Raw genomic sequence first — 25,834 nt, forward strand, 5'->3', positions numbered from 1 at the left:
CTATGTAAGCCCCAGTGTATCTCTTTTCTATACTCTTCTATTACTTTTACTCAGTACCATATAGGTTATACTTTTGTGCTATTTTTTTCCTCTTTTTTTTTCTGTATATATGTTAGTCTTTTCTATTTAACTAAACAATAAGCTTATTTATTGTACAGATCATATTTCATACTACTTTCTCTGGCCTCCATAATACTTAGCACTTGATAGAATTATATATAGTAACCAGGTTTTCTTTCATCCCGTGTCTTCACAATATGCCTTGCCTAACTGCAGGGCACGTGCCATCCATAGCATGATACCCCACTGGGGCAAGAGAAAAGCTACACAAATATAAGCTGCATTTGTTTCTGCTCTATAGCTATCTCATTTCCATGACATTATGTTTCCTTCACTAAGTAAATAAAAGTTATATAGCAGGTTTGTATGTGTGCGTGTATGGTCTCTTTCTGTCAATCTCGAACATGTATGTGTATTATACATAGGGTGGCACATGCATTAACGTGAGAAAATCTTAATGATATAATAAGTGAAAAAAAATTTACATTATAAAACAAGACAAATACCGTGCCCACATACACAAATGCTGCGCATATATAAAATCCGGAAGGATATACATCCCTTTTCCCAAAACCGAATCACATAAAATACTGCCTCAAATTTCTGTAAATTTGTAGCATTTACCAAGATAACCAGCTTATTATGTAAGGTAAATAAATGATTTCTTTTATACTTGAAAGTTGGACTTAGTTGAAATGAGAGAATTTATATTTTAAAAGTCTTTCCTTTTACTACCAAACATTTGTTTTCTCTATTTTAAGTAGTTTGGTAGACATTTGGGTTATAGGGATCATTCTGAAGTGCAGTCTGCATTTCTTTTCTTAATTGAAAAAAGTACTCATGGTGATTGTAGGGGCACTGATTTAGACGAAGTGGTATTAGCACAGAAGTAGACAATTGAACTGATGGCAAAGAGTAGGGAGCCCCAAAACAAAACACTGTCATTTACCTGGCCAACCCCACATGGAAGGGATTGACCCTAAGTTCATAATCTGTGAAGCTGGTGTTACATGGGAGTTCATTTTACTCTTCTCCAGTTTTGTATGTTTAAAACATTCCACCATAAGAAAACATTTTAAAGACATAACTTTAAAAATAGATGTGTTGATCTTTATTTTTATACACCACATTTTCAAAATTAAATGTATCGAATTATTATTATTTCATCATGCTTTTCCTGAGGAGTAATAAATAAGTGTGTTGCTTATTTCCTAAAAATTTCCTAAACTTCCTGAGGAGTTTAATAAATGTGTTGCTTATTTCCTAAAAATAAATAAATAAAAAGATACCTTTCACAAAAGCAATAAAAATATGAGACCTTGCGATAATGTGAACCAAGGAATATTAGACCTTTATGGAAAAAGTTATAAAATTTATTTAGCGACACAGTGCTTTCAACATAAATGGAATGAGATACTATTGACATGAAAAATTATTTTTTAAAATGTTAACTCACCAAATGGATCTTCGGGTTCGTTCAGTCCTCGTTAGAACTCTGCTATTAGAATTTTATTTTTAGAACTTTCATAAGCTATTTTAAAATTCATAGGCAAGTACAAGGAGCCAAGAATAGCCAAGGCACTCCTGAAAAAGAAGAAATATGCCAGACTGATAAAGCTATAGCAATTAACAGGATGTTAATGAGGAAACTGACAAACCAACCAATGGAAGAAAACCAAGAGCTGAGACACAAACATAAGGGAAAATTGATGGCTGCAATTCCAATTCTACTATATTATCCAGAAGGATGTGTGTGTGTGTGTGTGTGTGTGTGTGTGTGTGTGTGTGTGTGTGTATATAAAATGTATTATAATATACATATATTTAAATCGTTCAATTAGAATTTGTTACACATATGTGAAACTCAATTTTGGTTACATTAAAGAGTTAAATTTGAAAGCCAATACTTTAAATCTTTTAAAAGATTATTATCGTATAAGATGAATTTCTTTAAAAAGAAAAAACACTAAACATAAGAATGAAAGACAAGTCACAGACTGGAATAAGAAGTGTACCACACTAATCAATGAACGATTATTGTCCCTTTGTAAAACAAATGACATTGGCGTTATAACTATCACAAGATTTAGTTGACTCTGTTTGGTTGTCAGCTTAAACTTCCATGTACCAATAGCCATATCCACGATTTTTGAGACATGCCTCTTTCTCTCTTTTAAACTTTATTATGGATATCTTAAACTTATCAGAATTTTACGAGACAGCCAAATTCTTAGATTCTTTTCTGTGATGTTTTGTTCTCCTGAAAGAATGTATTTGGGACCTGTCTCCTATATATATTCAGTCTTTCATGAAGGGATTTTGTTCTGAGGACGAGAGTCAGTCTTAAGTGGTATTTATAGCTAGCATTTCTCAAATTTTTTTTTACACTTATACATTAGAAACTGTTGTATCTTTCAGTCCTGAAAGTTCTGGAATTTGTGGATTTTCTCTTCTCCTTTTCCACCCTGCTTGCAGCTAGTTCTTTTCTGAGTTCATTTCTTTCTCATATTTTGTTGAGTACAGCTAACAGCATCCAAGGCTAGTAGCATACTATCTCCTGGCTTCTTTGTCTAAAGTCACAAGTTCATTGGTCATAGTATCTACTTTCCAAGTTATTGCCAGCAGATGCAGTTCTTCATTTTTGTAGTCTTCAGTAACAGTTAATTGCCGCTCAATCCCAGTCTCACATATGTGATGTGTTTGTTATGACAGTAACCCACTCCTGGTACCAGTTTCTGTCCTGGTTTTTTCTAAATGAGGCTGCGGTAACCACTCCAAAATTTTAGTGCCTTATTACAATAGAGATTTACTTCTAGCTCCCATGTTCGATACAAATCATCTGCAGTTCTGAGGCTCCATTAGATGTGTTTTACGCTGTGCTACAGGCTGAGGAGCAGCCCTGTCTTGGTCTTAGGTCAGAGGGAAAGTGAAAACACTGACCCACGTAATATTTTTAAAAATCTTCTCAGACCTTGTGTAGATAATTTACAATTGTATATCATTTGCCAAGGCAGCTTCTGTGGCCAGTCCCAGTGTTGGGACGGTAGGGGAGTATTTGTCTCTGAGGGATGTATCATAGTTATCAGGCTCAAGGACAGGGATGTCTAATTTCACCTATAGGGAGGGAACAGAGTAGTTGCGAACAATACCTCCTGGACGTTTACTTCCAGATTCCCTAGAGCAGTGTTTTCCAAGTGCTGAATTCTCAGCCGAAGATAAACGTTTAGAAGTTATCAGTATATAAGTGAGAATGAATAAGATCACCTGGGAAGATGGAAGAGGATGCTAGATACCATGAGAGAGGTCTCTACAAAGGAGACCAAGGATGAGCTGTCAGAGGTAGTAGCGGAAGCATAGGAGAGAGTGTGCCCCCCACATTATAACTTTTTCAAAAAAGAAACCCTGAATGCAGATGTTTTAAATTTATCCAGCTCGTACCATCACAAGACTTAGTTTTCAAATAGCGTAAGAGATTTAAAATTAATGTATGTGTATTTGTTCTTGCAGGGATTTGCCACAATATGGGCAGAAGCAGTGGCAGTCCTATTTTGGAAGAACTTTTGATGTTTACACCAAACTCTGGAAGTTCCAGCAGCAGCATCGGTAAAGGAATTCTTTAATTAAGGGAGAGCGACGGTCCGTTTTACGTTAGTCAGTTTTGGCCTTTATTACTTTTTATTTCTTGGTGCATGCTAATAAATTTTATCTTCATGACCCAAATGAAAACAAATTGATTTTTTCTTATTTATTTAAGGCTTTAAAATGTAATGTTCTTATCTGATTTTTAAAGACAATGTTATATCTGAAATGGTTCTGATTAATTCTATTATAGATTGGCTGATTCATGGTTTCAGTTCTGAAGTCAGTATTGTTTATTGGCCAAGGCTATTTGGAAGGGGGCGGGAGTTGCTTGTAATTTTCATGAACATAACTCAAAGTTTCTTTTTATATTTTAACTTACTTTAAATAGACATTTAATAAATGCTTTTTGAATTTAATCGAATGAGTCTTTTGAAATTTCATGAAAAATTCATGAATTTGAATTCATGAATTTAAAATTTCATGCTGAATTGGGTGGTATTTTATCCTATTAAATTTACTGATTTGGTTATTTTTGAAATTTATAGTCTCTTATTTCTATTTTCTTATTTCCTATGTAAAACAGACAAGTCTTGGATAATCGGTATGGCTTGAAGCGGTGGCAAATAGGGGAAATTGCTTCTAAGATTGGGCAGCTATACTACCATTATTAGTAAGTGAATTGCATATGGGAAAAATAAAGCATTGTCCTGATTTAAACATAGCATGCAAAAGTATGCATAATATACTTCCGTGGTAGGTGGGAAAACTGAGAAGTTACAAATGAAACCCTAACAGTTCAGATCATATTGATCAAGACAGCATTAGGAACTTTCATAATGAAAGCAACATTATTTGCTTCAAAAGTTCACCGTCCAAGAGTTCATTTGGTCAGATTTATTTATAACTTATATGAGTATGATCTTGGTTTTAGAGAAATGAATTTATAGTTCTTAATGGCTTTCCATAAATTTCGATACTATACGGAGACAAATCATAACTTATGTGCTTGAAAGAATGGTTTTCAGAAGGATACTTTAAAACTCATACTTGTAGGATATGTCTAAAAAGTTAATTGAAGTAGATAAGGATACTTCTGATTGTATCTTTAGAGCAGTAACATCTATATAGTCCCACCCTGAGTCAAGAAGAGAACTTTTAGAAATTTAAATCTCATTATCATGAAGTAATATCAGGTATACCGGTAAAAAGGCTCGGACCATTTGTAATTTAATAAGCTGGAAGATTCCTTCCTCTTTCTGTCTTTTGGCATGCCACCCGAAATTCCCACCATTAAAAGCACCCTCTTGGGTAGAATATTTTCCTAAGAAGTCCTTCGCAAAACTAGAAATGTTAAACAACCTAATTCATCAGCATCCTCAGAAGATTAATACGGGCTAGTCCCATTTCGGAGTCCTGAAAAATCTAAGGAAACGAACCAAAGGATAAGTGACTGTGTATGCACTTGTCCTGTGTAGACAGATTTAACTGAGTGGAAAACTATGGAGAGTCTGTTTTAAGAAAGAGAATAATATGTACTTGGGATTGCCATCCAAAAAGGCTTGGGAGCAGTGGGGAGGTATTTTTTTTATTATCATTATTATTATTTTTACACATTTTAAGAGTGATTATGAATATTGCCTTGCTGATTCAAATTTAGGACAGCCATTCTCTTCCTCTCATGTGGAGGAATAGAGGAATAATGAAACAAGTATTTATCATGGTAAAGAGTTTGAAATACTGTCACATTTAAAGATATTTTTTTCTTACAGCCTACGCACATCTGAGACCAGCTATCTGAATGAGGCTTTCTCCTTCTATTCTGCAATCAGACAGAGATCGTATTATTCTCAAGTCAATAAAGAGGACAGGTATGCACCTATGTTTTCAAAGAGAGGGAAATCAAACACTAAAAACTTTTAGTTTGTGTGAAAATTATGCAGAACAGCACACATCTGTTGATAACTTTTATTCATTTCATGGACTTTATGCAGTGCCTGCTATGTACCAGGCCTTCTTAAGCATACCGAGGTATGTTCCCTAATAGTAATAAATGTTATAGATGTTGTAACAGGTGGCACAATACCAGGGTACAGTCAGAGCACAAAAGAGGGATGGATGATGTCTGTATGAGAGATTGGGGTCACACAAAGTTTCATTGAAAAGAACACTCCAGTGACGTTTAGCTGATAACCTTGGTTCTTTTTAGCCTGTGTGTTCTTATTTCATATACATTCAGAATCCTGTTGACAGCTGTCGTGTAGGAATGAAGAAAAGGTGCTAATACTGTTTGATTTTTCTTTATAAACCCAATACTGTTGTGCCGTGGTATAGTTCCACCATTAGGGAAAAAAACCCTGTAGAATTTATTCATTATCAACATTACCTATCGAGTACTTACAATATATCTGGCAGTGTGGTAGATGCTTGGAGTAGAGAAGAAAAAGAAAAGAAAGTGTACAGGTTTGCTCTTTTCCATTATTATCTTCTCATGGGAGTCACAGCCATATTTGGGGTACAGGTAGATGGTGATGTTATCCGTTCCAGATGAGACAAGAATTGTAGGAGCAGCCAGGACTCTGCTGGAGAATCTTTATTGCCAGCATTCCAAGAATCGTTGGAAGAGAACGTTCAGGCCTAGAAGATTTGAATGTTCTCTCTAGCCCCAGAAACACAACTCACAGTTGTTACGTCGTGAAAAGTTTATATCCTCTTAGCGATAGAAGGAAACATAGTTTTGGCTTGTTTTTCTGGAGAACACTTTGTGGTTGGCTGTCAGAAGCTTTCCAGCTAACGGGAACATTTTTTCAAAAGGCTCGCTCTTGTCAGTCCCCTTCACACGCTAGCAAATCTTGTTCAGACTTGTTAAGAGGCGTTAGCTTGATGCAGTGAGTTATGTAGATGCTGAATTATTTTCCCTTAGTCTTTTTGCCATCACTTTACTTCATTCTTCTGTTAGAAGGAGCATCAATTACTATTCATTCAGCTCTTCTTATGGTTTGCCTGAGATGTATTCACTACAGGTATGTTTCCTTCAACTCTACTCGCCGCCCCGCCGCTTTTTTTTTTGGCATTCATGTTGTACTATATGTCTGAATTCTTGGTGAGATAAATTGTGTATCTAAAACCATGCAAAAGGGCTAAGGCTATGTGACATTTTATCAGTATGAAAAGTAAATATAATACGAAGAACTATTTTAAGCGATCATAAAATACTTGTATAATTCACTTTTCTAATTTGCCAAAAGGAAAATTGGCCTTAGGCCCTTTGGCTTAAAACCCAATAATCAGATTTGTGAAATTTTCTATCCTAATAGCAAATACTAAATATGAATTGTTTTCCTGTGCTGCCTCCTAGAGCAGGGCCAGGGCAGAGGTAGGCTTATTTGGGATCAAGACAACAAAATCTTTTGCCCTAAAGACACTAAATTAGAATCCAAGGACCATCCAGTGTGCAAAATCTTCACCTTGTTCTCTGGAAGGACTTTGTTCAGTTGGTAGGTTGTTCGCTTCTTAGTTCACATAGGGCAAGGGGGCCAGTCAAGGCAGCAGTTGGCCACAACTCCTAAAATCAGCAGCCAGGAGATGAAAACTAAGTAAGAAAGTGTTCCAGTATTTCACAGTTGCTTTAAAAGGCAAAAATCTCTCTTCAAAGGGGCAAGTTCTCTCTGCACTGTCTCAGTGCCTAAGGATTGTGTCAAAGCCAGGAGGAATGGTACATTCCAGCCATTACCAAGGTGACTGTTATTAAGCATAGACAGCTCTCCGAATGTTTCATCCCACGGGCCTGTCCAGTTTAACAGAGGAGATGTCACCACATAATCACTTGTCCTAGGACCTGCAAACCTTAGCTGTTGTAAATGGCTGAAGCTGACCCTGGTCAGTTAGATATGCAGAAGGTGAAGTTTCTGGGCACACAGAGGATGCGGGGAGATGCTGCGTTAGCCCCCTGGGAAAACAGTTTCTCAGGCAAACGTGTAGAGTCAATGCCTTCTGAGCAGTGGGCCTGGCAGGATGGTCAGAGCTGCAGTCCAAGTGCCAGAAGAACTTTGTCAAGGGAGTCATGACGCGTGCTCTAGCGTCGACAGCACTGAAGTTTTGTTATAGTGGGAAACGAGCATCCAAAGTCGAAGATTCACGTGGGTACTTCCTAGTAGCGGTATTTATGTGGAAGATTTGACCTGGACCTTTCCCGTGAGGCTCACAGGAGGGCCTTTCCTTCTGCAGTTTGATGTGGAGTCAGGCATAGGCTGTAGGCTATGGGTTTGGGGTTTCAGGCTGGACTGGGGCAGCCTCTTGTGGGCGAGGAGGGAGCCATGACTTACTATTTCTGTGCTTTGCTGCATTCCAACACAGTGGTTTCCAAAACAACGCATCCACCACTTCTGTATGTTTATTTAATACAGGGTTTGGCAAATTATGGCCCATTTTTGTGCTGCATGGTAGCTTAGAACCATTTTTATAGTTTTAAAGAGTTATGGAAAAAGAAAAGATAAATATGCTACAGACACTGTAAGTGGCCTGCAGAGCTAAAAATGTTTACTGTCTGGCCATGTAAAGAGACTTTGCCAATCTCTGGTTCAACATATGTTTGTATAATCTATACATAGTTGTATAATCTATGATATAGAGTCATAGAACCTATTTTATATTTTATGAAAAATTAAAGAATTGTCTTGTTGATATTTCAGGTGTGAATGGACATCCTCCAAATTTTCTTTCTATTTTGAATTCCACTTCTGACAATGTGGTAGGATAGGTAATCTAAAATACTACCTCCAAAATACCTAGAAATTCTGGGTAAGATAGATCAACCATCCCTTTCAATGGACAGGTTAGCCGTCAAGAAACTAAGAAGAATTTCCAATTCGTTAGCCTGATGACCAGTGCTGTGGCAGACCACCTTTCGAGGGCTGGTTGTTTTAGTGATGTAAAAGAGCTAATAAGGATTCCTTCAGGAAGAGGAAAGTGGAAACTAGAAGGAAGGGGTGATAAACAAGGATTGGTGAGAAAAAATTATCCCTTTGTTTCCTAAAAAGGCACAGGCTTCATAAGATAATCATTGTAATAATGGCTAATTGAGGCTAGTAAGATAAAATGGGGCCAAATCCTAAATAACTATAACATGAAAGAAGAAAAAGCTCTAAACCCTACTGATAATATTCATTTATTGTTCAGAAGAAGCTTAGAGTAAGTAGTTTGCTTATTAAAATATTAAGAAAAATATTTTAAAAGAACACGAGACTGTGTAACTTCAACACAGGTAGAAGAAGGTGAGGAAACTGAATAATAAAAGTATCATTATCACGATAAAAGGTGGGAAAATAATATATGCTAAAAAAAGTATAATTAGCACAAAATAATAAAGTAGAAACAAGTCCAAGTGCATTGGTAATCATAGTATATGAAAGTGACATATAAACTTCCTAGGTAAAAGTCAGAGATTATCAGTATGCCTTTTCTTAAAAAAATCCAGTTTTTCTTAAATCCAGCAAAATACACTGTTTATAGGAGACCCTCCAGAGATAAAATGTACACAGAAAAAGAGAAATGAGACAGATACTAAGAGGAAGAAATTCTGCAATGTTTATGTGTACATTTATATTTAAGGGAGAAAGTTATTACTAGGGATAGAGGTTTACTTCATAATGATAAAAGGAACAACTCCAGAAAACATAAAATTTCTACACTTGTGAATACTCAATTATGTAGCATTATAGTAAAGCAAAAAGTAGCATATTTTCATGGAGAAATTGATAAGTCATCTAATATACATGGAAATTTTTAATACACCATGTTTAACAAATTATATGTCAAGAAGATGAAAAATTATAAGATGATTTGAATAACATAATTAAAAATTTGTTCCAGTGTGCATAAAGCTCCACACAGCAATAAGCGAATGCACATTATTTTCACACTTATATGAAAATTTGTGAAATTTATGTGAAATTGACTTATACTTGCCACAAAACAGATTTCATTATTTCAAGTATATGTTATCTAACTGTGGTGCCATTCCATTAAAAATTAAGAATGTAACAAAATCAACAAATTTGTCAGTTAGTAGACACATTTCTAAATAACTCATGATTAAAGTAGAATTTTTTAAAATTTATTATGAAGAGTGTCAAACATATACAAACAATACTGCTCTAAGGTTGTTATATTTGTAATGTAGGATGCGGAAAGCAGGAAGTGGAAATTGGAAGTGTCAGGTTTGAATTGATAAGGGATAAATATAAAGGTCAGGTATGAAAAGGTGCAATATCGATTGTAAATAGCCTTTAATAAGTATCGCGAACTGCCACTCCTCGCGATACTAATAGAAGCCAAAACGTTATAAAATGGTACACTAAAATACATTAGATTAACTGAAAAGAAAGCAAAAAAGGAGCAATAGAGGAACACAAACACAGAATAGGAAAATGGAAAACAAATAGCAAAGTGGGCGCAGACCCAGCCAAAGCACCTATGAGATTAGATGTAAATGGTTGGGGACCTGAGTGTATGAGGCAGAGATGATCAAAGTGGATAAAAAAAAGCAAGATGTAAAAAAACGGTGAGACCTAACCATATGCTGTCTACAAAAGATATGTTAAAGAGACACAGGTACTTGATAGTAGAGAGATAGAAAAAGATAAGGCATAAAAATAAACACTAAGCATAAGAAAACTGGCTGTATTATATTAATATCAGAACAATAAGATTTCAAAAACAATGTTCTTCCTGGAACTCTTTTCACCTTGTCTTTTTCTGCGTGTTGTCTCCTACTCTTTCTTACAGTCTTAAACGTTACTCTCCCTAGGAAGCCTTCTCTCAACATCTAGTGTCTGATAGCATCTTTACTCTCTCCTATCAATATATTTATTCCACTGGGTTTTAAGTATTTATCTGTCTCCTCTACATTTGAAATACTTTGTAAGATCTGTGAACGAGAGACTGTGTCTATCATTTTTTTTAAATCACTCTATTTCTAGCATCTAACATAGTGCCCGATACATCTAAGTTTTCAATAGATATTTGTTGAATGAATGAATTATGGATGAACAATGTAATGAATCAGTAAGAAATGTGTTAAAAGACTATAGGTTATATGCAGAAATGTTTATAACTGCAGAATAGGATCAAACAAATATAAAAGGTATAGGAAAGTTAGAAAAATCAAAAAGCATGTTTTCTTTTGTAATCTAATGAATATTTTCCCATTTATCTACTATAGGCCTGAGTTGGTGGTTAAGAAGCTACGATACTATGCAAGATTTATAGTCGTCTGTCTTCTTCTCAACAAAATGGACGTCGTAAAGGATCTGGTGAAGGTAAATGTACTTTAAAATAATTTAAATCCTAACCTCTAATTGTATATGGCTAATGTTTTTTAACAATAGATTTAAGGTTAAAATGATTTGGGGTATATCTAAATCACTACAACATTCAAAGTATGGTAGCCTCCAACAAGGGTAATGATAAAAAAAATTTTCCATCTCTTCTTATTGCAAGCACACACTAATCAGAGATAACGCTCTTGATTCTGTGCTTGTGTCCCTTCAGCGTGTTCTGCATTTCACCGCTCATCAATGGACGGTTAGGAAATGCAAACAAAAATTAACATATTTAGTTTAAGAGAAAATAATTGAAATGGTAGGGCAAGAAAAAGTGTACAATGTTTTACAAAGGGATTGTGAATGTGTTTTGGTTTTTTCATCCATTTAGTATGTCAGCATCACTCTGTCCTTCATTAACTCTGGTAATTAAGAGTTAACAGCATTCGAGTTCCACTTAATATCTGTACAGATTTCATTAATATCTGTGCTGATTTTAGAATGTACTCCATTCTGGCTGCACCCTGTACTCAGTTCATGGTTTCAGTGGCACACTTCTTAATTTTGGTTCTCAAATATACTACTTTTGATAAGTCCTCTTCTGTCTTCCTCCACTCCCACTTACTATTAAGACTGTTCCCCCTTCCAAAAAAGAAGTATGATGTAAATCCAAAGAAAATTAACTAGACCGTATTCATTTTTTTAATGTTAAAAATTTGAGGTTTTACCATCAAGAGTTTTCTATTCATAAATTCATTGCCAGAAGAGATGACATACTGCCATTTTGACAACATGGATGGGCCTCAAGATCATCATGCTAAGTGAAATAAGACAGACAGAAAAAAGTTGGAAAATCACATGATTTCACTTATATGTGGGATATAAACCTAAAAGCAACAAATGAACAGGGCAAACAGAGACTCATGGATATGGACTATAGATTGTAGTTACCTGGTAGCGGGAGGGGATAGATAGCATAAAAGGGGTCAAATATGTGGTGACAGAAAGAAATCTAACTATGGGAGGTGAACACACAGTGTAAATATATATATATATATATATATATATATATATATATATATGCCTTACTGTTAAAATGTACAGCTGAAACTTACCAGATTTCGTTAACCAATGTCACCATAAAAAATTAATTAATTTTAAAAAATAAAAAATAAATAAATTCATTGCCAATGTGGCACTGAGTAGGTATGGGTCGCCCTGGGTCTGTGAAGATCTTACTGATGTGTATCATTCTGGAGTTTTTGATTTTGAAATAAATCCATGTAGTTTTCATTCTTCGTTTTTGGTTGTAATCAGGACTGTATATTGATAATAAAGTTCTTAACTATGTGGTACAATATAGCCATCTGTTTTTATAGGGGTTTTTATTCCCTATAATCATTTTCTTTGTGATACCTTAAAATCAGGAATTGTCTGATGAAATTGAAGATTATACTCACCGCTTTAATACTGAAGATCAAGTGGAATGGAACCTGGTGCTTCAAGAAGTGGCCGCTTTCATCGAGGTCAGTGCCTGACAAGGAAGGTTGTCATAAATAAGTATGGATAGATACATGTCCGTGTGATAGATATTTTTACTGTTTTTAGGTGTCAAGAAGGAGGAATAACTTACTATACTGACATTTCGTCTGGGCCATCACTACTTACTGCTTTTCTTCTATAGGCGGACCCCGTCATGGTACTGAATGATGACAACACCATTGTCATCACATCTAATCGCCTTGCCGAAACAGGAGCTCCACTGCTAGAACAGGGCATGATTGTGGGGCAGTTGTCCCTGGCCGACGCACTCATTATTGGTAATTGTAACAACCAGGTAAAGAATCGTGCAGGCATTATGCTTAAAATCCACTTTGAAAAATAGTGCTTTTGATTATTACAGAACTATTATTTCCTTGTAAATAGCCTAACATCCATCCATGAGGAAATGGTTAATTAAACTCTGCCGTGTCTATATATGGACTATATTACAGACATTTAAATAGTCGAGAAAGAATTTTTAATCACAGAGGAAGATACTCATGGTACTTGAAAATAAACTTGTTACGGAACTATGAATCAGAATTATATATGTTAAAGTGTCTATATACATATATGCACAGGAAAAAGACTAGGAATAAATTCACCAATATCATAAAAGGTTTATCTCTGAATAGCAGAATTGTAGGTGACTTTAATTTTCTTTTCACAACTTTCTAAATCTGTATATTACATCTATAATCAGGCAAAAAGGAGAGGAGGGATTATGTTTAAGTACATTTGTCAAAAGCAAATTTCAAATATTTTTTCATAAGAGAGTAGTCCCATGATGATGATTTAATGTACTAGAAATGGAACTTACTAGAAATTATGGGATATTAGAAGAGTCACCAGCGAATACATTTTTCTGTATACATTATTTGTACAAGTTCCCTTAACGTCTATTATTTCTGTTATTGTTAACTCTTCTAGTACTGCTCCAATTTTGACTCTTACAAACATTAATTTGCAAATTTCTGAATTAAAACATCTTAAATAAAACATTGCTAACCTGAAGTTTTATAGAAGTGTGATTCAAAATTGAAAAAGATACAGTCTTAATCACCATATAGTGCCAAAGTATAATGAGGTTGTAAAATATGGGCCATGGCCACATACATCAATCAGCTTGACTGTTTGCCAAAAGTTAACACATTTTATAGGACCTGATACAGGTCTCTGTGTTTTCATGACTACTTTTACTTGTTTTTAAAAACACCTGAGGAAATCGATGGGTTGATAGAAGTGTGAAGAGATAGATGTGTGATAAAGCAAATACAGAAAAACATTAATGTTACAGGATCTAGATGTCTATATAATTCTTTCAGTGTTCTGTCTTGAAATCTCTCATAATAAAATGCTGGAAAATAAAAACTAAAGAAATAAAAATAAAGTAAAACACTGGACAATAAAATATCCAATGTCATTAAGTACACATCAAGGTCAAGAGTAATAATAAGATTAAAGACGTCTGGGTCTGCGTACTGCGTTAATAGTCAGGTTTGTTTTCCTTGCAGGTTAAGTTCAGTGAGCTAACCGTGGACATGTTCCGGATGTTACAAGCCCTGGAAAGGGAGCCAATGAATTTAGCCTCCCAGATGAATAAGCCAGGAATGCAGGTATCATCTTCCGACACTTGCAGTTTTGGTAACACTTTTGCTGCTTCTGCTTCATGTGGAATGCTATTATTCAATGCTGTTATTCAACAAATGCTGAGGGCAAATAATGAACTGTCTTGACGAGACACAGGAGAAGTAAATAAGCACGATAATAGTAACATTGAGGAAAAAAGATATTTGATAAGAGAGGGTTGTAAAAGTTGGCATTGATGATTCACCTGTCAAATACAGCCTGTATGTGTATTGTTTTCTGTGTGTAAATACAGGAATCAGCCGACAAGCCGACCAGGCGGGAAAACCCCCACAAGTATCTGCTCTACAAACCCACCTTCAGCCAACTATACACATTCTTAGCAGCATCTTTTAAGGTATATTATGATCCAGTACGTTTTACTTTATGGGGAAAGTGCGCCCTAAGTGGAATCTAAGAGTCACTCTTCTCTTTAAATATTTGAGTCAAGAATTTAGGTCACATGCGAAATTAAAACTGCTTTCCAAATATCCTAATCGGAGCTATTTTCAGAATGGAAATTGCTTATGATGCTATGAATCTTCTTTCCCATTAGTTAATGAGACTGTTGCTTAATTCCTTCCCTCAAGTTTTTATTGCTAAACTGCTGTAGGAATAAGAGTCAATGCAGAACAAAAGAAAAAAAGGAGCAGGTTGCGTAGGCCTGTTATATATTCAGGCAGCTCAGGGAAACATTTTGGTCATTGAAAGAGCTTGAAAAGTAACAAATTCCCTGCAAGGTTTATATAGAGAAAGGCACAGATGGGAGTTTGTCTTTTAGACCTATAGTCAGGATCTTTACATCTCTCTGTTTCAAGTTTTTCAGAGAACATACTCTAAATGATGTGGTTTTTAAAGCAGAGAATATCTTAAAAACTTTTGGCAATAGTTATAGATCATAGATTAATAGTTATAGATCATAGATTAATAATTTGCTGCGTCGATAGTTAAAAGTTGGAACCAGCAAGAGTGACTCTTCCCATAGAGAAAACAGTAATATGTTAAATTAGGTTTTTGTTTTCCCCACAACTTCAGAATGTCATGAGCTTTAAATAAAACTGTTTTCCCCGTTTGTTGTTTTGTATATGTGATTTTTTTCAATTTCAGGAGCTGCCTGCCAATAGCGTGCTTCTGATTTACCTGTCAGCCACTGGCGTTTTCCCCACAGGTCGTTCTGATAGTGAAGGTACAATAAAGGAATGCTCCTTGTTGTAAGCAGGGCTTGAATTCTCTTTATTTTCTACAAGACGATGGCCCACAGCCCGCAGACCATCTCAAGCTTTTTAGAGAGGCTTCCAAATTTGAAACCTGATCTATTTGTTGAATTGGCAGTCCTATAGATACCCCAGTCTATTGTATTTGCTGAAATTTATACATTGAAGCCCACAAATCATCAGCAAATTCACGTACTATCTCAATCTCAGATTTGCCAAAATCACACACACACACACGCATACATATACATATATACATATATGTATATATGTGTATATATATGTATATGTGTATATATATGTATATATGTATATGTATGCGTATATGGAATAACGAAGCCTAATGATCTACTTAACATCATTTTCTGAGCCTTTAGTGCATTAGCAAATCCGGTCAGGGTTTTGTGGTGGCTGAAAGTCTTTGTAGAAATCAGTACACTTTTGTAACTGTGAAAGTTCAAGTCCTTGTCATGGGTATTTTCTGTCCTTTCTTTGGTTTTTATGGATTCAACCTGTAGAATATTGGGATGCTGTTTCAGAATAAAAACCTAAAACTGTCCAGAATATATGAAATTGGTCCCAATAGGTGAGTAACTGGGATATAAATTAGGCAATTAAATCTTTGTCTGGACAAAAAAAAAAATTTCTTAACATCCTTAACATTTTCCTCCTCATCTGTTTGTTGAAATTTGCATTCCTTTATACAATGCATGTCCCTGCCATCTTCCTTGCATGACCTGCAGATCCTCTTTAAGTGTTAAAATCAAAATAAAACAAAACAAAATGAATCTCGAAGTCTTTTCATTGCAGTGATTTTTTAAGTGATAAAATATAACACAACATTAAAAGTGATGTGAAATCAGACTACTTCAATTTTTTCGTAGTAAAGTGAATAATTTTATTTACAAATACCATATGGACCTCTTGTTTTACTTTTTTCAAAGTACAGTAGTACTGCAATAGGTATTAACTGAATTGTCCTTTCAGAGATTATTTCTAACATGTTACCGTTGCTACTCCATTTAGACAAGAATTTAACTGATATGACCAGTGGGAAAAGGCTAACTTCCAAACTGGAACTACAGTAATTGATATAACAGTGATCATAATGGATTTTTTTACACACAGAAATTTGGCAATTTTTTTCTTAAAAATAAAGTTTTTGTCAGTGAGAATTTTCAAGTTTCATTCCAGATTTTTCCTAAATTTTACAATTAGTGGCTCACTTAATATTTATACTTAAGAAATTACTAGTGTCTAATCACTATGTTGTACACCTGAAACTGATATGATATGGTATGTCAACTCTGAAAAAGATTTTAATTAAAAAAAAATTATTAGACCTTTGTTCTCCAATTTCTTAAGTACTTTTGTTAAACCGGAGACTTTAATTTTGTTTGAAATGTAACGATCATTTTGAGCATCCCAGATCTCTGTCCCTTTTATTACCCAGAATAATGGGATGCAGTAGATTCTTGTTTTGTTTCTCATTATATTCTGTTTGAAGAACTGATGAATAATTAAATGATTTTTTTTTAAATGTTGAAAACAGGCAACATGCTGAAATCATTTAAAGACTGCATTAAACGAGAATGTTAAATTTTAAAATAATTTAAATGTTTCACGGTTATCTTCCACTTGTATCAATAAGAGAGTCACACAATACCTTTGTGTTTGAACGTCAAATCAATGTTACTCTCCGATTGAAGTCTAGGGTTCTTTCCTTTGTTTTCACAGGTCCATATGATTTTGGAGGGGTACTTACTAATAGTAACCGAGATATTATAAACGGAGATGCCATCCACAAACGAAATCAGTCCCACAAGGAAATGCACTGGTAAGTATTCTAGTGTCTCCGCCTATTATAAAAAGTATAGATCTCTCTTATAGAATACTAAGTGAAATGGGGACTTTTTCTAGTACTAGAAATATTTTCTCAGGCTACTTAACACTTATTTGGATTCCAGCAATATTAGTCTCTGACTATCTCAGGAATTTTAGAATTTTTGGCTGATTTTTTTTTTTCTTTTAATTTCGTTGAGTATCCATTATGTGTCAGGCACTATTCAATTACTAGAGCTATGTCACTGAACAAAATTACATTTAAACTGGATGAGACTAAATGTATACATAGGTAAATGTTAGGACATGATACATAACACATTCACTGGTTAGGCCACTATTGGCTCTAAAATTTCTGGTTTTAAAGGAAACCACAATCTGGTTTTAAAGGAAACCACACTTGTTTGAAACTGCATTTCTAATAGCAGTTTACATAACACTGTTAACTTTATATTAAAGAATGGGGAAGGGAGGGCAAAGAGGGAGACATTTCAAATTATGTACATAATAGCTAACAGTCCCCCAAGCCATATGTTGGCGTTGTCATTGACTTTAGTTGTAAATGAAACTTGTATTTAAAATATGTTGAGGTTTGATGCTATTGCTTGTTGACACATCGTTTTATATATTTGTAATTATGTTTACATCAATATTTATACGTACACACACACACTGCCTACTAAGCTGTGGATAGAACATGCACATCGAACAGTGACCATCTTAAGCAATGCCTCTCCAATGCGTGTAACTGGACTTAAGCCTTTGGGGCCAGTATGTCTCCTGTGGGCCAGTGAGTCTATATGTTTAAGAAGCGCCCAGCTGATTCTGATGCAGATGTCCAGAGGAAACATAAAGAATAGTAAAAGGGGAGCCCCTGTTACTGTCTGCAATATTAAGAATGTAGCTTGACATATTAAAAATCTTTAAAATGGATATAGATTTTGAAAGACTCATTGAAATACAAATCTGGTTGTGTTATTATAACTTTGTTTTCAAAACATGTTTTAAAAGAGGCTTTTAAATCCTAAACAAATACCCAAATGCTGCTGCCTTCTTTGATTTTTAGGTTGTATGTTTAGTCCATCTTTGAATATATAGACTTCTCTTTGGCTCAAATATTCTTGAATAATAACCATCTCTGAATTTTTTTTCCAGTCAAAACTTGTTAACTTGTCTATTCTGATCAATACAGACGTTTTTTGTCTTTTGCTTAATTAATCTTTGTCTCTCAGTGCTACGATAGAAAGGAGACACGAGCAGACCAAACTGAAGAATAAAGATTCTAAGATTTAGCTGATAGAGTTGTTCAGTTATTTATTGTCATCGCTGTTGTTTCCCCAGCCTCCATCCCGGAGACCTCTATCCCTTCACAAGGAAGCCCCTGTTCATCATCGTGGATTCATCCAATAGCGTTGCCTATAAGGTGAGTTCCGTGAGCACTATTGTCCTTTATGTTATGGCACCCCCCGAGGTAACCAGTCTTAACATGTGCCTTTTTATTTTGCTTTATTTTATTTAATTTTACACAGTTTGTATTTAGTCTTTCTTTTCTTTTGAGGTTGTGCATGCTAGTCAGGATCTGGTGCTATGAATAGAAACAAGAAGAAAACGCATGAATGGACACTCAGTGGAAAATAATAAATCCTCCTGCAGGAAAAAAAATTTCAAGATTTCCAAGATCTCTGGTGGAAGGTTTATTTTTGTTATATAACTCAGAATAATTTTCTCTTATAGAGGTAGAAGTGTGTCGGCAAATTTTGTTTTCTAGTTTTTAGACTTTTTCCCCTTTCACACACTGAGGTGCTGTAATTTAAGTGAAATTTCTATTCCATGTTATATACCATTACAGTCATTGACTATCAACATACATTGTTTTAGATGCACTTATTTTTTTAAAATTCGTGACAGTAAGTAAAAAATATGGCCCTCGATGCTGAAATAAATAATAGGGATCTCACTTGAAAATCCTTTGTTTTATATTTTACTTTTGAAGCAGTGTTTTTCAATGATTGTATAAAGAATGCCAGCAGCAAAACACCTTAAAGTAGGATATTAGAATTCAAACTATAATAATTTACAGGAAAGTAAAAAACAGAATTTTTGGAGTCCTTCATACGTGGTTGGAATATTTCATTAGTGAACAATATGTTCAGAAATATGCTGGGATCTGCATATGAAAACTGCCAATTAAAACTTTCTGTTGTGAGTGTTTGTATAATTAGATGGAGAAGCAGGCCTTGGTAGGTTTATTTCAGGAGAGGAATGGGAATATCTGGTGGCCAAGAGGGCTGACCCCAAGCATGTTTTCCCTCAAATTTTCATGTTTAGTTTCTGAATTCCAAGAGCATCCAACGTACTCCAAATTTTTTAGCATATTTCCCACTATTTTGTCAAGTTTAACATTACGATTTTGATCTTTAGGAAAATTAGCCGTATGCCTTCTTAAATCATGTGTATATTATTGTTGCTTTTAACCTTTTTGAGTGGGTGGGAGGTTGCCGAAGGAAAAGTTTTATTGATGATCTCATTTAAACTTAATAATACCGGAAGAGCCGAGGCATTTGTATCTTCACAGAATTCAAAAGAAGCATTCCATGTCTTTGTAAATGGAAAGGAATCATTTGCTACAGTTTAATGATGTGATAGAGTATGTCGATACACCAGATCAGGTGTATTGCTTAATAAGCTCCAGCATGCATTTAGAGTATTTTAGTAATTTCTCTCAATTTAATGGACATTATTTGATACCACCTTTTATAATCTCAAGAATATCTTTCATCATATGTCCTTGCTATGTCCAGAGTGCTTTTTGAATGTAGAATGAGCATTGGATGCTGCTTTTCAAAACACCACTGTGCGTACTTGGAAATGTATTTTACTTGATTACGTATCATGATTTAATTCTAGATTTTAAGATTCTGAACCCCAAGATAACAGTGGAATAATAGAAAGGGGGATTTTTTGTTTGCTTGCTTGCTTTTGATGGTACATGCGGTTATCAGTCCTCTAAAAAATTAAATTATCCAGTATATAGTGATCTTCAGAAATGAAATGGGGTGCCCATATGCAGTAGGCAGGTCAGAGAATGGCACAGACCAATTTGGTCTTTTTAAAAATTAGTACAATTTAATGCCTCTACGTCACGTGCAGTTCTCTGTTCACATATGAAAGCGTCTGATGTTTACTTTTCCCACAAAGCATGTGTAAAAAGTTTTAAACTACCATTTTATAAGCTTCTAATGAAAAGGGAGACCTAGATGACATATATTATTTCTTTGTTGTCTGCTTTGCTATATGTTTCATACATGTGAATGTTTTATGAACATATATGTGTTTTCTAAATACTTTTTCATAGCAACACATTGATGTATATTTCTTCATTTAAGTTGTGCATTTTTATTTTTATGAAAGTAACTCATACATATAGTAAAGGTGTAGTTCTCAACTCTTTCTATACATCAGAAACATTCAGAACCCTTTTCAAAACCACTTGTACCAGGGGCCCCAACTCTCGTGATTCTGATTTGCTCGACCTGGTGGGAGGTGGGGTCAGGAGTCAGTGTAATTGCAGTGTGTTGTCAAGTTCCACCAGGTGTTACTAAAAACAGCCGTTTCCTGCTCTCTATTTCTACCTCTATTTGCCTCTTCCCAGAGGCCACCACTTACATCTTTTTTAGCTGATTATTTTGGTATTTAACCACCATTTTTCTAAATAACATGCTGGTATTGGTATTTATTGATTTTTCAGTTTTAGGCATTATGTATTGCTATCCCATTATAAAAGAAAAATTTAGCTCTATTCTTCTTAGCCCCAACTCACATTTATTCCTTTTCATCCTTTTATCCACACTGTAGACTTATATCATAATTTAGATTCATTGACTATTTAGTGCTTATATTATTACGACTATAAAATGCTTTTAACAGCTATGCCACATAGTCAACTTTTTCTTTCCTATGCGACTTTCTACTTTTCCTGGAGCAAATAATTGTCTATTTATTATTCCTTTTTTTTTCTGAACTTATCACTAATTCAACCCAAATCTCCTCACCGATTGTCCGAAGCTTCTTTCAGATTGTTCAGATGCATTAGTCTTAATTTTATCTTCGTGATCAGTTATCGCTCACAGCCTCTAAACTGGTGCGCTTCACATACGCTGCACAGCTGTCATCCCAGAATCTCTTTTCATTGTTCTAGGGATTCTTCATGTCTCTTCCAAACTGGACCCCGTTTCCTTGAGTCCTATGTCTTCCTCTTGGACACTTGACTCTCTCGTTTTGGTGCAGCGTCTCCTATAGTAGCTTCCTGAGAAAGGGTGGAGATGAAGTAAAACATTTGGGGTCTTGCACTTCTGCGAGTCTTTAATTTACCCTCATACTTTAATGATGGTTTTAACATAGATTAGAAATTTCTCTTCAGAATTTGTGAGGCTTTGCCACCTTGCATTCTGGCTTCCATCGTTTCTTAAGAAGTACAAAGCATTCTAACCCTAGATTATTATTTCAGTCTCTGGGACCTTATAGGATCTCTCTTTGTCCCCAGTGTTTGTCACCTTTTTAACAGCATGTCAGCATGTCAGTTTTAGAGGATCTAAGTGACAAGCATGGCCCATGTTGTGGCTCTCACATTTCCACTAGGAAACAGGCAAGCGGAAATGGCCTTATCTATAGTAACGTAAGTATTAGTGGGAGTTTAAAAAAAAAAAACCCTCAGTCACTTCGAACACTTATTTTAGTTCTGCTTTCTTTTCTTTGGAAGAAAAAATTTTGAGTGCTTAAATAATGATGACAGAGCTGGATCCCTGCCAGTGAACATGACTTACATATTTGTTAGAACAGTCATATTTATCTCAACAGCCTCATCCTACTTGACTGATGGCTGCAGGCTGTGGTAGTCTCTTAAGGCATTCACCCTCATACCAAGATTACGTCAGAGCTGTGGTGCCACTCAGCCTCACTCATTTTGTTTCTTTCTTGCTACTTTGAAAGACATTGGCATTCTGCAGTTACCCTGTGATATGTCTAGGTTTTGTTTCTTTGTAGTTAACCTACTGGGACTGGTTAGACTGCTTGCATTGGTAGGTTGCAGTGTTTCATTATTGCCGGGAAATTCTCAGCCATTGTCCCCTCAAATATTGGCTGTGTCTCAGCTTCCCTCTCATCCTCTTCTGGTTCTCTGATTTTTATATATATCATTTTCACTGTCTTCCACATCGCTTGACCTCTCTTTTATTATTTTTCATCCTTTTGTTTCTCTTGTTGAGAGATGGATAATTTCTTCTCATCTGTCTTTCAATTCATAAATTCTTTCTTCAGCTGTGACTAACTTGCCATATTAAACCCATTTATTGAGTTTTATATTGGTTGTGGTACTTTTCATTTCTAGAAGTTCTAGTTGGTTCTTTTTCAAATAATTCATCACTCTTTTTATAGTTTACTATTTTCTGTTTTCGAGTATATTCTTTATCTCTTTAAATTTAATAATCTGATAATTCTTATACCTAAATCTGCCTTTGCTGCTTAAAGACAGACACCCTTTGCTACTTTTGTATCCTTGTACACTTGATTATCTTTGACTAGTTTCTTTTCATTATCCTTACAATTATTTATGGGAAATGCACTGAGCCCTAGAATGAAGGTCCTTTCATCCAGGGAGGGTCTGCATATGGATACCTGGAGGCATTCCCATTGGGGGACTCTGTTTGGGGGATTACTTAGGTGATATGAATACGGGCTGCAAATATGCAAGAAGACTGGCTTAGAGTTACAGCCCTCAGGAACTATTTTGTTTTGTGTGTTTGTCTCTGCTCAGCCCCAAGAAAATGTTCCTTGCAGTCAGTCCCCTGTGCAGTCCTCGTGGAGGGAAGGGAAGTGTGAAGTTTGGTTTTGGTTCAACCTTACGCTAAGTATATAGCCCTGGGATTCTAATTTAACAGGGCTGGCTTTCTGTTAGACTCCCATTTTAGGCAAACCCTGAGCTCTGACTTCTGTCCCCTTCTCCAGGGAAGGCCTTTAAAACCTAAATTCAGGTTGCTCAGTTGTCTCAGGGCAAAAGAGATCCTGTGTCAAATGATCTTGTTTTCCCAGTCGTGGCTTCTGCTTCTTCCTCCCCAATCTGACCTCATCTTTGCTGTGCCCCTGGGCTCCATCCTTGTTCCGCTTTCTTTCTGGCTACAGCTTACTGCCTTGATGCCCTCATGTAGTTTCATGACTTTAATTACTATTTCTATGTTGACAGTTTCTGAATCTGTGTGTCCAGCCCAGACCTCTCTCTGTCACTCCAGACTCCAATATAATCTAGCTGCTCCATATCTCTAATCAGTCATTTAAATAGCGATCGCAAACTTAACATGCCCAAGACGAAATTCCAAGGCTTCTTCCACCTCTCTCTTTCCCCATATCAGTTAACTACCATTATGCTTTTATAGTCAGTCTCCCCAGCCCACATCCTTGGTTTCATACTTGACTCCTCCTTCCCTCACACCCCACATTCGTTTCAGGAAATCCTCTTGGCTCTAACGAATGTATCCAGAATCTTACCACTTCCACTTCCGTCACTCTGGGCGCTGCCTCCATTGTTTATCCCCTGACTCATCACAGTAGTGTCCTAACCAGTCTCCGCTCCTCTGCCCTCGTGCCCCTGCAGAGTGTGTCTGGACGTCACATAGTGTCACTGCTCTACTCAGAATCTCCAAAGGCTCCTCTTCTCAGAACTCAGAGTAAAAGACTTTGTTTTTCCCACCTCACACACCTCCTCCCTCCCCTCGAGTGTGTCTCTGCTCTCTCTTGCTGGTCTCCCTGTTACTCAGCCCTCTTCAGTCACACTGACCTTGCTGTTCCTCAGATGAACCTGGCGGTTTTCTGCTAGGATCTTTGTGTTCTGGTCCTCCTGCCTTGAATCTTCTTCCAAAGACACCCGCATTATTCTTGTGTTTCATCACCTGAAGCCTCTTCATAGGGTCTTCCATAATTGCCCTCTTGAAAATTATATGTCGTCTCCCTAGCACTCTTTATCCACCTTTCTTCATTTTTCTTAACCGTAACAGTTAGCTTCTATATCGTGCTATGTGCTGCTCTAAGCACTTTACACATATTAACACATTTAATCGTCCCACAATGCAATGTGTCACCTTTATTCCCATTTCACTAATAAGACCAATGCACAGAAAAGATAAGTAATTTGCCCAAGGTCACATATACTGAATTAAGATTTAAACACAATCTGTAAAGCCTGTGCGGTTAACAGTACTCTGTGCTGTTTTCCAGTGTGTAGCACTTGTTACTTCTTTTAACGTCTTTATTTTTTTTACTGTGGGTCTCTATCTGCCACCTCCACCCTCATCTAAATGTCAGCTCCAGGAAGACAGGGTTTTTTTTTTTTTAATCTATTCTGTTTACTGCTGTATTCCTAGCACCTAGAACAGTGTCTAGTCCATAGGTTTGATGAGTATTTGTTGAAGAAAAAAGATCTTTAAAAAAGACATGTGTACTGTTTTAAAGTTGTAAGACTGTTTAAAGTCTCAGATAATTCCTGGAAGAGAAAATCTAATGGCCATAAGAGGAAGTCTGAAAAGTCCAGTGACAGGATATGAAATAGAGGAACGTGATCATGGTTAATCTCCTCTTTCCCACAGAAAAGGTTCTAGTCCTTTTGAGTTCACCAAAAATATTTTTAAACTTTTAGGATCAAATACACAATTCCAGAGCAATGAAAAAGATTGGACTGTCCAAGCCATCCTATAGCAATTTGACCACAAGACTCATATGACCTTGAAAATGTGCTTGGCCTTTTCTAAGCCTCTTTCCTTCTCTGTAAGATAGGTCGGCAACACTGATTTTACAAGATTGTTAAGATTACAGGGCAGGTAGGATCTAAGCAGCCTGGGATAGTCCTTGGAAAGTAGTTAGCACTCAGTAAGTGATAAGAATTATTGTGATAACACTATTTCAAGATAAAAAGAGCATAAAGAAAACGCCACCTCAGATTAGTTTATCATTATGGATTAGAAAACATTTGATAAAATACTGGTAAATAGACCTGTTAATAGAATAATATACCAAAAGAGTTTTTCTGAATTATGCATGAAGGTTAAGTATATGAAAATAAATTAGTATTGTATACTATGTCAATAGGATAAATAAGAAAAATCACATGCGTTTCTCAACAGTCATTTTGTAGAATCTAATAACATTTAGTACCTGTTCTTAATGAGGAAAAAAAATTAGCATATGATGAAGAACTTCTATATTAAATAGCCAACTCTATACTTAGAGTGAGAAACATTTTAAAATATTCTTAATTAAAATGAGCAAGAAAAAGAGAATGCCTTCATTATCATTGTGATTAATGTTGTTTTAGTCCTGACCAGAATTTTGTAATGTTCCCGAAATAATAAAAAATGCTATTCAGACTAGTAAAAGGTATAAATACTGGAAAGAAAGAAAAGTCATTAATTATAGATATGATTTCACATTTAGAAAATCCAAAGGAATTGCGGAAAGACTATTAATATGAATACAAATTCAATGAAGTAGATATGGGATGACTATACAAAAATCAATAGCAATCAAGTATGAGCAATAACAAGTTAAAATTTCTTCAATATATATTCCATTTACATACAATTGCCATAATTTTTCTTACATATA

The 25,834-nt window shown here is 35.5% G+C and overlaps 1 protein-coding gene across 5 annotated transcripts in view; it reads left to right on the top strand.

Moving 5' to 3' along the window:
• The window catches only part of SCAI (suppressor of cancer cell invasion), a 115,225-nt gene that overhangs the window by 74,679 nt on the left and 14,712 nt on the right, over positions 1–25,834 (top strand). For all 5 annotated transcript variants that reach the window (XR_896104.2, XM_011364291.2, XM_011364293.2 and 2 more), the window contains 11 exons: positions 3,568–3,663; positions 4,226–4,312; positions 5,412–5,510; positions 10,862–10,958; positions 12,389–12,487; positions 12,646–12,798; positions 14,018–14,119; positions 14,386–14,487; positions 15,237–15,315; positions 17,081–17,180; positions 18,527–18,608. Coding sequence is in view for 4 of the 5 variants with exons in the window: in XM_011364291.2 (XP_011362593.1) it covers positions 3,568–3,663; positions 4,226–4,312; positions 5,412–5,510; positions 10,862–10,958; positions 12,389–12,487; positions 12,646–12,798; positions 14,018–14,119; positions 14,386–14,487; positions 15,237–15,315; positions 17,081–17,180; positions 18,527–18,608 (1,096 nt within the window). In the remaining variant the exon portion in view is untranslated. The remainder of the gene's footprint in view (positions 1–3,567; positions 3,664–4,225; positions 4,313–5,411; positions 5,511–10,861; positions 10,959–12,388; positions 12,488–12,645; positions 12,799–14,017; positions 14,120–14,385; positions 14,488–15,236; positions 15,316–17,080; positions 17,181–18,526; positions 18,609–25,834) is intronic.

Source organism: Pteropus vampyrus, unplaced genomic scaffold (genome assembly GCF_000151845.1).
Source record: "Pteropus vampyrus isolate Shadow unplaced genomic scaffold, Pvam_2.0 Scaffold95, whole genome shotgun sequence".
Lineage (NCBI taxonomy): Eukaryota > Metazoa > Chordata > Mammalia > Chiroptera > Pteropodidae > Pteropus > Pteropus vampyrus.